A 14500-nucleotide genomic window follows, 5' to 3' on the forward strand; every position below is an offset into this window, starting at 1 on the left:
GAGCGACTGAACTGAACTGAACTGATAGTGTTCTTGCTTGGAAAATCCCAGGACAGAGGAGCCTGGTGCGGTCACAAAGAGCTGGACACGACTGAAGCGACTAAGCACACAGCACACACACCAGCCGTCACAAGTGCCCTAGAACACGATGAGGAAGACGACGCATCCCCCAAGGTTCTTATGTCCCTTTTCCCAGCCCCTTGGTGGCAGTAGGGAGACGCAAAGAGAGGGAGAGTTTCTTAACAGACTGCTGAAATGAGCCTCGGGAACCAGCAGGCTGACTGAGAACAGGGCTTTGGTCAAGGCCACCTCAGGTTCAAAGCTTTCTCTGCATTCCCTTCATTACTGCAGTTGGTTGCTCTCTAGCGAGTTCCCGAGGACTCCAGTTCAGCGTCCAGTTAATGAGTCCTGCCGCCTGAGAAAGAAATTGCTGCTGTTGAAAGCCAGACCTGGAGCCCTATCACTCCTCTTCCGGATGAGAGCCTTTGCCTTTGGGTACATCAGTTAATGATACTACAAGGGTTCAGTTCTCCACAATCACACACAGAAGACAAAACAAGCTTGTGGTGTGTGTGCATGTGTGTGTGTGTGTGTGTGTGTGTGTGTGTGTGTGGTGACATAGCTCTAGCTCACCCACATCTCATTCTTGTGTTGCTCCCCCCCACTGAGCTATCAAGAGTTATAACCACTCCCCCCAAAAAGAATTATACCCTAGCCTCATGCCCAAGAGGCAGCAGTCCTGGATTTTTGGCAGGTTGGAGAAAGCGCAAAGATCTCCTGTATGGCTGTCACACTATCCATTACGCTCAGAGTCACAATACTATGACCGTTTGCTCTAAGTGCTCGGTAGAAATCAGGGTAACAACTCTTAAAAGAAATGGTGCTTTGGACTAATGGGTCTCTTGGCTTCTCCTCTACTTGCCATTCCTTACTGGAGCCACTGGGGCTAGCAGCTTCATCTGCACATTGAAACCTCCCACTGGAAAACCACCTCATCTACTACCTTTGCTCGGGTCACATTAGCCCTGAAGCTCCTCAGAAAGGAGCAGGGTGCATCCTTTCAGCCAGGTAAGCCTGCTCCTCTCAAGGCCATGGTCACTGTGGGGGCCGAAGGTGCAAGGTCCCAAAGACTGGGGACTTTCCATTGGCATGTGGGCTGGCTTGTGGCTGTTGGAATATTTTTGTCTGTAGCACAATACCGTTCACTGACCTTAAAGAATGTTTTTTACATGAATTTTTTAGTAGAAAACATAAATAAATAACAGCAAGGCACAGCACAGTCACTCTTTGAAGAAACCAAGTGGAACTCATTAATCATGGAGAACAGGGCTTTGCCTGCTGATCTCAGGGATAGAATTAACTCCCGGGGCACAGTGGCCACAGTTCCAGTGAGCTGCAACTTATAGCCAGGCCCACATTCTCCACAAACTGGCATTGAAAAAAACCCTGCAATTAAGATTTCCTTCAGCTAAAAGTGTCCTAAAGTTTTCCCCTGCAAGCACTCCCCCTAATTTAGAGAGACAGAGCCAGACATTATGTGGCTTGTACTCATGATAGGGGTTATAAGGCAGGCTGTCCACTAGTTTGCTAGCCTCTCAGATGGAGGCAGGTTCACTCTAAAAGGTAGATTCCAGGTTTCCAAGGCATCTATTATAAAGTGTAAACAGGCATACCACTTGACCCACATATTCTACTCCAGAGAAACGTGAACAAAGAGGCAACTGTAAGGATGTTCATTACAGTATTGTTTATCATAGTAAGAAAAACTAAACACAACCTGAATTCCCACCAGCAGGGAAGCAGTTAATAAACTATGTTACATCCACATGATACAAAATGCTGCTGCTGCTAAGTTGCTTCAGTTGTGTCCGACTCTGTGTTACTGCATAGACGGCAGCCTACCAGGCTCCTCCATCCCTGGGATTCTCCAGGCAAGAATGCTGGAGTGGGTTGCCATTTCCTTCTCCAATGCATGAAAGTGAAAGGTGAAAGTGAAATCTCTCAGTCCTGTCTGACTCTTCGCAACCCCATGGACTGCAGTCTACCAGGCTCCTCCATCCATGGGAGTTTCCAGGCAAAATGCTAGTAGTAGTAAAGTCGCTCAGTCTTGTCCAACTCTTTGCGACCCCGTGGACGGCACCCTACCAGGCTTCTCCATCCATGGGATTCTCCAGGCAAGAATACTGGAGTGGGTTACCATTTCCTTCTCCAGGGGATCTTCCCGACCCAGGGATTGAACCTGGGTCTCCCGCATTGGAGGCAGACGCTTTAACCTCTGAGCCACCAGACGGTATTTAAAAAGAATTGTGTAAGCCCACTGGCATGCAACAAAGTAGCCACAAGACTGTCAAATGAAAAAAAGCACATTATCCAGCCAAGTGACCCAATGCTGATACTATTTACAAAAAACCAAAGCAAACTGCATAATTAGACATGAACATATACATTTGGAAAGGTATAAAACAAGCCCTGAAATTATATACCTTGAACAATTTCTCATGGTTCCCTCTGGGAGGGGAGTGGGACTGGTTAACAATGAAATTAACTGCTTTTTAAAAAAACGATTTGCAGTTTTTGAGGTTATAGCCATGAATAACTTGCAAGTTGAAAAGAAATGAAAGGAAGCCTAGTCAGATACCATCCCAAAGTTTCACCCAATGAACTTCTTCAGTATCAATAACCACTCTGGCCATGAGCCTCCAAGAATAGGTGTTTTCTCCCGTCAATGACCAGTCCTGCCTCCGGCATGTCTGTTGCTGACTCTTCAAATGGCCTTTCCTATTTTTTGGCTTGATGCCCATGGGACTTTAGTTTTATTGGGAGCTTGGAGGTCAGTGACAGCAAAGCCCAGGAACAACTCTTTTATTGGAAAGAGAGTAGAAGGATTCTGGGTCTCTTGCCCACTGGCCTTAGGTCAAGAATGGTTTCTGCTGTTTGCCCTGAAGCACCAAGATTGTGCATTGTGCCAAGCAGAAACCATACTAAGAGGGGGTCTGCTCTTTGGCAAGTGCCCAAATCTTGTATCCATCCCAGGCTTAAGTTTGGGGCCAGAGGAACTCTTTCCTCCACACAGTGCAAACATAGCCTGGCTGTGGCCTGTGGCCCGATGCTTTCTCAGGGTCCAGGTGTCTGATGATATCTAACCTGAAGACATACTCCAGTGCACTTGATCTGTGTCAGGCTTCATTAAATCCTACACTATTCCTAGCTTGTAGTTTATTTATATAAGGCGATCTTTCCCCTGCTGATCATAAGGCCATCAGCTGGGGCTTCCCCTCTCCCCTCCTTTTCCTCTGGTTGGCTTTGTTTTGTGTTTTCTTTGGGCTATCACTGAAGTGGATGAAAGGCAAATTACAGCTGCAAGAGCCCCAGTGATGCACACAAAGAGAAAACAAGCCGCACCTACAGATCTGCAGTTTGGCTCAGATGTGGAGACCACAAAGCGGACAAATTAAAACTTAAAAATGAAGCTCTTTTCATCAGAGATGATAGAAAGGCCAACAACGTTTGTGCCAAACAACTGTACAGTCTGTGAAGAGAGGTGATGAAAACAAACCCAGGGCCATAGTCAACTGGCCAGGCTGCGAATATCTGGGCTAGGAGGGCAGGGTCTTGCTTCAAATGCAAGAGTGCACATTTGAAACATCATAAAGGGCCAGGTAGGAGCCAAGACAGACCCTACTAGGCCTTGACATCTGCTGTTTATGATCCATGGAAATACAATTTCTGTAACATTTATGCTTGGGTTAGGTCTGAAATACCATACTGATAACAGCGCTGTGTTTAACGCCTAAGATCAGATCATAACAGTCTCTGCTCTTTTGGGGAAGGGAGAGAATGTATATAGAATAAGCCTTGGGATCAGAACCAAGGCAGGGAAAGCAATGATGAAATTCTCAAAGGTGGCTGCAAAAACAGTAAAGCTAATAAAGCATACACGATGGCTAATTTAATTCACTGGCAAATCTGGTCCCAGGCCAGCTTATGAAAATGTTGACTGAGCCTGGTTCTTTGTTGGAAATAAATGCTTCTGAGATGCTTTCATTTTCATCCTTTGCTAATAGGAACAAACAGCTTTAAGGACAGCCAACTGTTATGGGGACAAAATGGGTCATGACGCTCGTCGTAGAGGAAAAAACAAGGCTCTGCTCATGGACATTCAACTCTATTCTCCTGCAGAGGACAGACAGTGACATCTCCAGTGAGCCAGCTATAGTGACTGCAGATCTGAAAACCCAGAAGCCTGTTTTCTTTAGCACCACTTGGACAGGTTGATAGCTGTAAAAAGCAATTCTTCCTGGCTCTAGGTTTAGAAAGGAAGAAAAGCAGGATCCAGGCAGAAATAGGCTCTTTTGGACCTACTCTTTTCCTTGGGGGCCATTAGGAATGTTCTCAGACTCTGAGGAAGGGTTTGGGGTTGATACTTTTAATACACCCCACAAATATAGGGGGGTGGAAAATTCTTCCATCACCACTTTTGACCACCATCTAGAAACACTGAATTGCTGTGAGGCTGTCTTTCCTAGATCTTTTTTTTTTTTTTTTGGCACTAATAACTCTTTGATAAAATATTTTATATAACTATGTCACTAAATATGGCCTTCCACAATGGCTCAGTGGGTAAAGAATCTGCCTGCAGTGTAGAAGACACAAGTTCAATCCCTGGGTCAGGAAGATCCCCTGGAGATGGGAATGGCAACCCACTCCAGCATTCTTGCCTGGAAAATCCCATAGACAGAGAAGCCCAGTGTGCTATAGTCCATGGGATGGGGTTGCAAAGAGTCAGACATGACTGAGCACATAAACTCATAATTCATGTTACTAAATACTCAATAAAGAGAACCAAATACTCATCAAATAGTTATCAAAAGATCTGGCTTTTCAAGTAAGTTTCCCCAAGTTCCTCTCCTCAAAGTTTTTATAGAATATTCCTTTTATAAAATGTTCCACCATGATATTTCCAGGTTCCCAGTAATCATATAATTATCTTCATTACTTGCTCCAAAGTCTGGAATATCTTTGAGCCTTGAACATGCTGTAAGTCCCTGTTTGGTCTGGGAAAGTGCTCATAAATTGGAGATCGACGTCCCCGTGGAAGTAATAATTTGGTAGGCAAGGGGTAAGATGTTGCCATTTCTTCTCCAAAGGAAACTATCTGTCTCCGTAGAGCTGAGAACATGATTCAGCTTCGCTGGTCCCAGCCCCTGGGGCCTTTTGAAAGTAGAGTCCCATCTCCAGGGATTTGCCATCAAGAGAAATTTTGTGGAATCATATGGAGTAATTTAGCACTTAGCAACTTTTGCAAAATCCCACACCAATCATAAAAGCTGGCTCAGCTGCACAAATTGGATAAAACTCCTAACAAGCAGTAGTAATAAAAATAAAAGGAGAAGTTGGCATTCAGCCTCAAGGAGAAAACCCACCTACTTCCCACAGAAATGCCCTCTAGCTCAAAGGTGATATATAAACTTTGCAAACAGCAGTTTGTTCAAAGCCTACATCTGAACTTTGTTCTCATAAACCAAGGTGGGAAAAAAAAAAAACAGATGTTTGTATAAAAATATCATCATTTTATTACATTCCACACAATACATTTTCAAATAGTTTTCAACGTCCACAAGGTATTTTGACACACAGGCAACTGAGCAATGCAAGAGATGTCACAGTTACAGGGCAAGGGGATAAGAATAGGAAGTAAAAATCTTTAAGTTTTCTTGTTTTGCTGTTGTTCTTTGGTAATTTTCGATTATTTAGGTGTTTACTTGCCTGCTAGCTTCATTTTTAAAGACACAGTCTTCTTAAAGATGGGGTATCAACCTCAGAAATATTACTGGATTTCCTATCCTATTCTGGCTTTAATCCCAAAAATGTGGGACAAGGGAAAAGATAATTTACTTTCAGCATTCTGTTTTGTCAATGGCAATGCTATGAGCCTGTTTTTCTTTCTTCTGCCTTCACAGGCAATTAAGGTATTGCAATTGCTAGCATAATACCAAGAAAGGGATTTTTTCACTCTAGAGATAAGGGTTTCCCTCCTGGAACTGTTAACATGAAAGCTCTACTAAGGCAAAAACTTTATCAGCCCGAGCTAGACCTTCCTTTCAGTCATTTATTTTTTAATAGTTGCTATCACCTCTTTGTCTTCTGAGAAGGAACTCTACACATGCATGCATGCATTCACCTGTCCAGTCTATTTTATTTTTTTAGAAGAGAGGGACCCTTCCCTTCCTCCATGAAAAACAGAGTTTTGCTTTTTAAAGCTGCAAGGCATGACATTACAGAAGAGCTGCCCTTTTAGCATAGTACCTGGCTGATACTGTGAAAGCTGCTGGGGCCGAGAGAGGGAAGAGAGACAGAGAGAGGTGTGACATCCCCAGCTGATGTGCATTACGGGATTCACAGAGATTTGAGCAGTCTCATTTTCTCAACGACAGCATGTACATAAAGATGACGCCACCATGGGGCATCAGATAAAGATAAAGGAAATTCACAAAGCTGCTGTCTTCTTCTTTTAAAGAACGGAAATCCTCATGGGTGTATGGTAACTCAGACAGTTGCTACACTGGCCGGACTTCCCAGGTGTAATTTCCTGACACCACGCTTCCATGGGGTGCCTATAGGGATGTCAATCATTTCAAGGGGACGCCTGGCCCCAAACACATCACTGGATACGGACACCTGAGATAAAAAGCCCTCAGTGATGGGCATGAAAGTCATCGTGAGGTATCCATGGCATCCTGGCACCCCTCCTCTCTCTCCCCTTTCTCCATCTTCAGCTGGGATAAGCTGAAATCTGGAGTATTCGTGAAATCTCAAGGTAGCTCATGCTCTAGCCTTTCATCTTCTTTTCTTGGCAGGGCTGCTGTGGTTGAGACAGACTAGCTCTTTGAAATAGAGTAAGAGTGGGAGAGCACCATTCTTTCAGGAGGATGAAACAAACCAGATGCGAAAGTTGAGTGTGCATTTGTTGGAGGGACCTATGTGAATATTCCAAAAGAATGCTAAGTCTCTCTCCCACAAGCAGCCAAAAAAATCATTAGTATTTTGTTCTCAGAAGGTACCTGGAGGTTTTCAGCCCAGGCAACCATCTTTGGAGAGAATCTTACACTTCCCCAGTGGATTCCTAGCAGGAAGGTGAGAACCCCCAAGGAAGGTGTTTAACCCCCAAGCCTAAGCCTCAGTACACTGAGAATCTCATTAAAATATGCATTTTCTATCAATGAAATTGGCTTCATTACTGAATCTATCCTTCGTACAATATCATTAGGCAATTTCTCTCTGACATCCCTCTCCCTGCGTTGCTTGGACAGGACAAATGGGCAGCAGCGGATTTACCTTCCTGATACCTTCTCCTGACGATGCAGTAACATCTGGAAATGCCAGGCCAGCCTATGAGGGTGTATTTACCAGATGCTATGAATGCTTTAAGGGCTAGCACATTAGTACATTTAAACAAATGGTAACTTTTTATTCTCTCATAAGATTCAAATAAATCAGGGGAACAGCCTTATATTTTAGTGGCTACAGATTCAGGCACACATTAACACCGTGAAAGGAAAGCAAATGACCCCGTTTCCCCCATAATTTACAAATGCTATTAACCATGATCCATATGATACCAAAGAATACACTTTTGTTAATCTTCTTACTCCACCCCATCCCCCAGTGGGCAGAATGAACCCGCTGGGGTAAGAGTTTTTTTAAGACAGCATTTCAATCCTTCCTTCTCCACTTCCTCCTGCTCTCAACAGGCTACTGCTTTTCCTACATCAGTCTCAGATTGGTTATTCTCTATGACTTATTCCAAGATTGGACTTAACTGATAAAAGCTAAACATTCATTATGAGCTTCTCTTTTATAAGGCAACATGAGACAAATTTGCTTCAGGGCTGGAAGTAAGAGATGGTTCCACAGGCACCCAATGGCTGTTACTGTGTAACTTCAGAGACACCCCAGACGGGACTAGCTAGGAGTCATGTCTGGTCTGAGTGCAGTGGGAGAACCTTCCTCTTGGGTCAGGTGGGTGGGGTGTGGGGACAGGGATAGGATGGGCCACATTTCTTCTCATGTGGCCTCTAGTTTTAGGTACCTGGAGATGACAATGGTAAGCCAACAGAAATCCAGCCAGAGCTAGATAAGGCAACAAAAAGCTTCAACCTCTTCTCCAAGTAAACAGAACTAGTACAGTATATTATTTTCTGGAACATGTACCCCCGGAGAAGTAACACAAGAGTTAAAGGGGGCCCTCTCTGAACACACTCACACACTCCCCTCCCCCGCCACGAGCCAGTCTCTCTCTCTCACACCCACGCACACACAGAGCTATTCACAGGCGCAAATGTATACTATGTACAAACACACAGATCCGGGTTTCCCCTCAAGTCTCCTGGCAGACTGCCCACCAGAGAGGAGGGATGGGCTAAGGCAAGGGGAAGAAACAAGGAACCAGTCTCTGGAAGGAAACCAGCTGAGCCGTGGGTTGTGAGGTGCTTAGAGGCGTGTCTCTTCTCGTATTCCAAGATGCAGCATTGTAGAGTTGGGGTTGGGCGGTTTGGAATCAACCAAAGGAAAACAAACAAGAGGACCCGAGGAGAATGGTCGGGATGGATACGAGCGCACAGGGTTTGGGCCCAGAGACAGAGATGTCTGAGCGTTCATACAGAGACTAGGCGAGGAGGGAAAAGTGCAAAATCGAGGCAACGTGTTTGCAGTCTTTCTCGTTTGATTTGGGTGCGGTCCTTGCTTCGGCCCTCAGCAGTGCGAGCTGCGGTCTTGCTCTAGCTTAATGGTTAGGGTGGGTTCCACCGCCAGAGGGGCCCCGTTGGTGGAGTGGGAGGTTTTGTAGGTGATGGAGTGATCGGTCTTCTTGGCCGCATAGCGGAACCGGTGGTAGTGGAGCACCAGGGCCAGCGCGACGGAGACCAGCAGCAGCACGGCGCCCCCGGCGGCCATAACGTAATACCAGTAGGCTGGGATGGGCTGCACGGGCACCGTGTCCACTGTGGGCTCGGTCCCCGGTAGGAGGGTGCCCCCTGGTGGAAAGACACAGAAGAGTGTTGCTAGGCTGAGAGCATGCAGGCTAATCCAAAAATTAATTAAAAAAAAGAAAAGAAACACACACATGCTTTGGAGTGGATAGGGAAGGGGACAGGGGAACAAGATAGTACTGAGTATTTAGGGTGGGCCAAGCACTTTTCAGTGATTGATATTACTTCCTACTTACAACCCCATCAGGTAGGTACTCTCAGACCCATTTTACAGATGAGGAAATAGAGGCTCAGAGAGGTTAAATGAATGGTTATACAGCAAGTAAGTGGTAAGTATTGTATTCAACCAAGAGCTGTATGATTCCAAAACTCTTTTCTTCTTTCTGTTAAACTACAATATTCTATAATATGTAGAAGCATTATGATTCTCACACACACACACACACATAGGAGTATATGCGAGGGATGTTAAAATGACTTCTGGGATTCCATAGGACTGACTCTCCAAATGGGTGGAAATAACAATATTTGGTCTGACTGGCCAGCATTCTCAAACAATGTATTAATTAGGCTGGCTAGACTTGAAGGGGAATTCCACTTTGGTTTGCCAAGGCTTCCATGCCCACTGAAGTCAGCCTGGTCTTGTCTAAACAGGTCAATTACCACTGTCAAGCAATGACTAACACATCTTCATTTTTTAACTGAATGGAGGATTTAAAAAGCTGGTTGGAAGGATGTTGCAACCAAAAAATGTGGGTGCAAAACGATAGTAGGTATGTGAGAGCGACAGTGAATAAATAAGTGAGAGCAAAGGGAGGGAGAACATTCTAATCACGGAAAAGACAGAGGAGGGAAGAGAAGCTAGCAGAGGATTTACAAGGCAACCACATTCACTGGCCAGCCTCTGGTTGCCATGGAGATGATGTCGTAGATTTAAGCCCAGGGTAACTCTGGGGAAAGACTGGCTGGAGTCCCATTTAATGCAAAACAGTGCTACAACTTGATTCTCCCAACGATTTACATCAGATGAGAATCTGGCCCAAATGGGACTAGGAGCTTTTGAGCTTGCCAAAACCAGACATGATCTTTACTTCAGAAAGATGATGTATGCTTAACCTATGAAAAATTCCTCCCTAGCTGCTTACATCAAGTAGAGGTGGCCAGAAAGATGTGTCCTCTCTATCCATGGAATATCCCAGGTGGGAGCCACAGTGGTGGGGGAGGAGGTGCTGCTGCCCTCTCCTTGTACCGTTGGTCCTACCCCGTGGGTGCATCTCTGCTCAAGATGCAGACAAGGCTCATCGATATTTTCATGCCTCCCTCATAAGACGTGGAGCTCCTCAAGCAGAAGCACTCGCTCTCATCCTGGTTTCTGCCTCAGGGTATTATGCACCAAAAAGGCTCTCCATAAATGCTCGTGATTAAAAGACCGAACTGAGGTGAAGACTCCTATTTCTGAGTCAGTGTTTGCCGACTCCTGCAGCCCGAACCCCAGAGCACCTCTCTTTGATTTGGGGGATAGCTGAGGGGTGAATCAGACCTTCTGATGCCTTCTCAGAAGTGTTAGAAAAGTGAGAGAATTTTTCTTGGAAAATCTTCCAGAGCCTGTTCACTTTTCCAGCTCTTAATCACTGACTCCTCTAGCTTTAGGGAATCCCCTTGTGCTAGGGTACAGGGTTCGTCGGTGCCTCTGAGCCCATCGGAAGTGCCACAGGGTTGGGAGGAGCTGTGACAAGGATGTGTCACCCAGCATACACCCTGGCAACTGCAGCCGCCGCCCCTGGGGTAGAAAGGATCCCAGAATCCCAGGGTCACCACCACGCCCCTTTTCACACTGTCTTCTTCCTTGTCTCCTCCTCTATTTGTGTTTACTCCCAGACCGTTTCCACCTTTTAATAATTTCATTACTGTAGCTTAGAAAGCTCCCTCCCTCCAGCCCTCCTCCCCTCCCTCCCCCACCTCCCTCTTTTGGTGACCAGATTGAAAATTATGCACGGAAACAGAAAGAGAAAGCAAGGCTCTGAAAACGGCTCCTTGAAATGGCCAGCTCGCGAGTCACAGGGACGTGGTGTCAACTCATTATTCAGGCCACTGAGAGTATCTGCTGCCTGGCAACCATCCCGCTGTTGGATTTTCATGTGGGCTCAGAAGAACGCACGAGAAACAACAAAGTGTGCAGAGATGGACTCCAGGTTCCTCTGGGCCACCTGCCTCTCCCCAAAGGGTGTCCTCGGGTCAGCCTCTGATTTCCCATTTGGCTCCACAGTGAGACCCACCCTCTAATGAGGCTGCAGCTCAGCCATGAGAGGAAAGGAAGGCGGTAAGTCCACAGGGATTAACTCCCCCTCTGAAGCACCTGACCAGACCACAAAGCAGGAGCACTCATTTTTGTCAAGCATACAGCAGTCACAACTGGTCTCATCCCCACCATCAACACACAGTCTCAGTTCAAAAGGCTGCTTTCCTTCAGCCACAATGCTGGTTTTCAACACTAAATACACTGCCTCATCTCCCACCCCCAGGGCTCAACACGCCGGGGCTGAGACCTTCTTCACTTGACTCCTGAAATGTTGCTTATGATATCCACAAAGCTGGGGCACGGTGGGGAGGATCTAGGGGACAGTAGAGAAGCCACCTGCCAAAGATAGAGATATAAGAGACTCAGGTTCAATCCCTGGGTCAGAAAGATCCCCTGGAGGAGGGCATGGCAACCCACTCCAGTATTCTTGCCTGGAGAATCCCATGGACAGGGAAGCCTGGTGAACTACCAGTCCATGGCGTTGCATAGAGTCAGACATGACTGTAGCGACTGAGCACTGGAGAAGAAGTCACGTTATGTGGGTTACAGATTCAGAATCAGAGCTAGAAACCCGGCTCAAGTTCTGCTCTGCAAGACAAACTCCACTTTCTCATAAAACCTTCCTCCCATTTCCTGCTGATACTCCCCTCCCCAGAAATGATCACCATGTAGAAAATTTTAGTGACAGAAGCCATTTGGTAGACGACATCATGTTGGCTCCTTAAACATTTTCCCTGGACATTTGTTTGGAGAAATGAGAAAATATACTATGTGAATTTGTGTTTTTAATGTTAAGGCAGTCAGAAAAGAGAGGATACAGCAAACAGTCCTCCTCTCATCCCCCTCAGGCAATTTTTGATGACCTGCAGTTGGGGGCCAGAGTTTCTTAGGACCTTCTCCAGCTAAAGAGACTCAACTCCCACAGACCGCTGTTTTAGAATCTGGCTCTGTGGCAGTCTTCAAGGGCTGTATGCTAATGAGGCTGTGGTCTGCCAGCCAGAGAAAAGGAAGGTCAACAGGGGTTAAGTCCTCTTCCAGAGCACCTTCCTAGATAAGGGCAGCAATCCCAGGAATGTTTGATGGATGGATCGATGGGGTCGGGGGGGTGGAGGGTGGCTGGATGAATGGGTGGACAGCTGAAAGGAGGAATGCATGTTGGACCAACACTCAGACTTCCTTGAAAAAACCTTGACGACCTAATGGTACTTCACAGAATAGTTATTCTTGGAAAGTGTTAGATTCTGTTAGCTCATACCATGCCTATACGTTAAAATGCAAAAAGGTGCCCCCTTTGGGCAGATGCTGGTAAGTGGCTGCATTTTAGCTCCACTTGCCCCCTCAGCCATATGAGATGCCCAGGCTATTGCTTCACAACTCAGGAGCTGGAGACATGTCCCCCAGGATGGGAGAAAAAGCACAGGTGACTTCAACTTTGTCCAACACTGGTGATGTGCTCACCTGAAGGTCCCTTTGATTGTTCAAACTTCCCCCATGTACTCACAGACTTTGATTTCCCCCCAACTGAAAGATGCTTTCAATGTCTGTTCTATTTTTCATGAATTTCCACCTTCTGATTCTGTTTATGCTTTTCTCATCGTGTAAGATAATGAAAAACAGAAATTTAAAAGTGTATTTGCAAGGTTGAGTAGGCTTCCACCTGTAAAAGTTCTCAGCCCCCTGGAGAAAGGGGGGTTGTGAAGGTGGAGAATTTAAATTCTGAGAAACAATAGATTCTAAGAAGCCCTGCACGGGAGGATAATACACTTGATCTTAGCCAAAAGGCCGAGAAGCGATATGGGAGTATAACAGAAAAAATTACACACTAGGTAGGTTCTTTCCACTCCTGTTGTGCAAACAGGGTTACTGAATTAATAAGCAATTGGGAAATGTGAGCATAACTACCACCCTAATGAGTGGAGACTTCTGGGTGCCAGGCATTGGACCACCTATCATCCTTATTCTTCATGACTCTCAGATGGGAAAGTGGAGAACTTGAGAGGATAAGTGACTTTCTCCTGGTTTTGCCTGGAGGAAAACTGAGGAGGAGGACAGGGGCAGCACAGAGTGCAACCCGAGAGATGGCCCAGAGCTTTCGGAGGAAGCACATGCGGCTGGGGAGTGGCAGGGTCAGGACTGGAAGTACGTGGACCAGATCCTCCGCCTGTGCTGGAACCCAGGGGTCAGAAAATGAAATCTGGCTCTCAGCCTATTTCTGTACATTTTGGAACACAGCCACCCTCATCACATATGGCTTATGGCTGCCTTTCTGCTACAGGCGCAGTGAGTCCCAGCCACACAGAGTGTCACAGAGCCCAACATGCTCACTATCTGTCCACTGACAGAAAGGTGTGCAGACTCTGCTCTCACCACATGGGGTGGAACAGGAAGCAGACCTCTCCCTTTCTGCTTCTTTCTTCTGTCTGAACCCGTCTGCGGATTGTCTCAGTCAAATTCTCACTGAATCACCCCAAAGCGAAAACATCTCTTGCAGCTAAGTTTATGAAATGTCCTCCGGACCTGGAGGAGTCACCCAGGTTTCCAAGAGAAATGTTTTGAAAGATACCTAATATACGTAAATCATCTCTCTCGGAGGGGAAGAAAAGGTTCATTGGAAATCAGAACTGTTTCAGGTCTGGCCTGTCTGCAGTCTTGCATGTGTAGGTTGAAAACGAAGAGCTGGAGAAGGGGCATTTCAGTTAAAACATTTATTTAATTTGTGAGATTAAACAAACAAAAGAGAAAGCTGGCTTCTCTAGAGAAGTTTATAGAAGAGGGTCGAAGAACGTGGTCGCGCCCACCGATCTGTTTGGAAGAAGAATGTAGAAGCATAAAATCTCCCTGTGAAATGACTCTCCATTTGCCTTGCACTGTGTGTGTGTGTGTGTGTGTGTGTCGGGGGGGGTCATTGGGAGATTTCCACTCAGTTAGTAGGAATGCTGCTGCCTGCCCCCCCACACCTGTCTAAGACACCCCTAAACCCAGATCCATGGCTGCCTGAAGTCTGAACATTTGTCCTCTCTTTGGTGGCACTTAGATTACTTCTTTTAAATTAAGGCTTGTCCTTTCTGTTCCTGGAGAGAGGAAAAGTCAGTGAAAAAAATTTTCTTCTCCCCTTAGAGAAACCGATGTTGGCAGCAGTTTAGATGAATGGTAAACTTGCAGGACGATGTGTCAGGCCTCTGCAGCTTGAACCTCACAAAGGATGCCTTGGGGT

General features: G+C 46.0%; 1 protein-coding gene and 1 pseudogene across 5 annotated transcripts in view; both read right to left on the reverse strand.

The window, feature by feature from the left end:
- Positions 1-14500, reverse strand: part of NRP2 (neuropilin 2) — a 119931-nt gene that overhangs the window by 14580 nt on the left and 90851 nt on the right. For 2 of the 5 annotated variants that reach the window (XM_055397549.2, XM_055397547.2), the window contains exon 16: positions 5545-9032. The exons of 2 other annotated variants lie outside the window; for them this stretch is intronic. In XM_055397549.2, the coding sequence (XP_055253524.2) occupies positions 8752-9032 (281 nt within the window). In that variant the 3' untranslated portion in view covers positions 5545-8751. Of the gene's footprint in view, positions 1-5544; positions 9033-13902; positions 14089-14500 lie in introns of those variants that run through there. One more of the 5 variants, XM_055397551.2, reaches the window with a different exon arrangement.
- LOC129538780 (U2 spliceosomal RNA) lies at positions 12982-13080 on the reverse strand (annotated as a pseudogene).

The sequence above is a fragment of the Moschus berezovskii genome, chromosome 2 (genome assembly GCF_049115385.1).
Source record: "Moschus berezovskii isolate FMDL1 chromosome 2, NW_MosBer_1.0, whole genome shotgun sequence".
In the NCBI taxonomy this organism is placed as follows: domain Eukaryota; kingdom Metazoa; phylum Chordata; class Mammalia; order Artiodactyla; family Moschidae; genus Moschus; species Moschus berezovskii.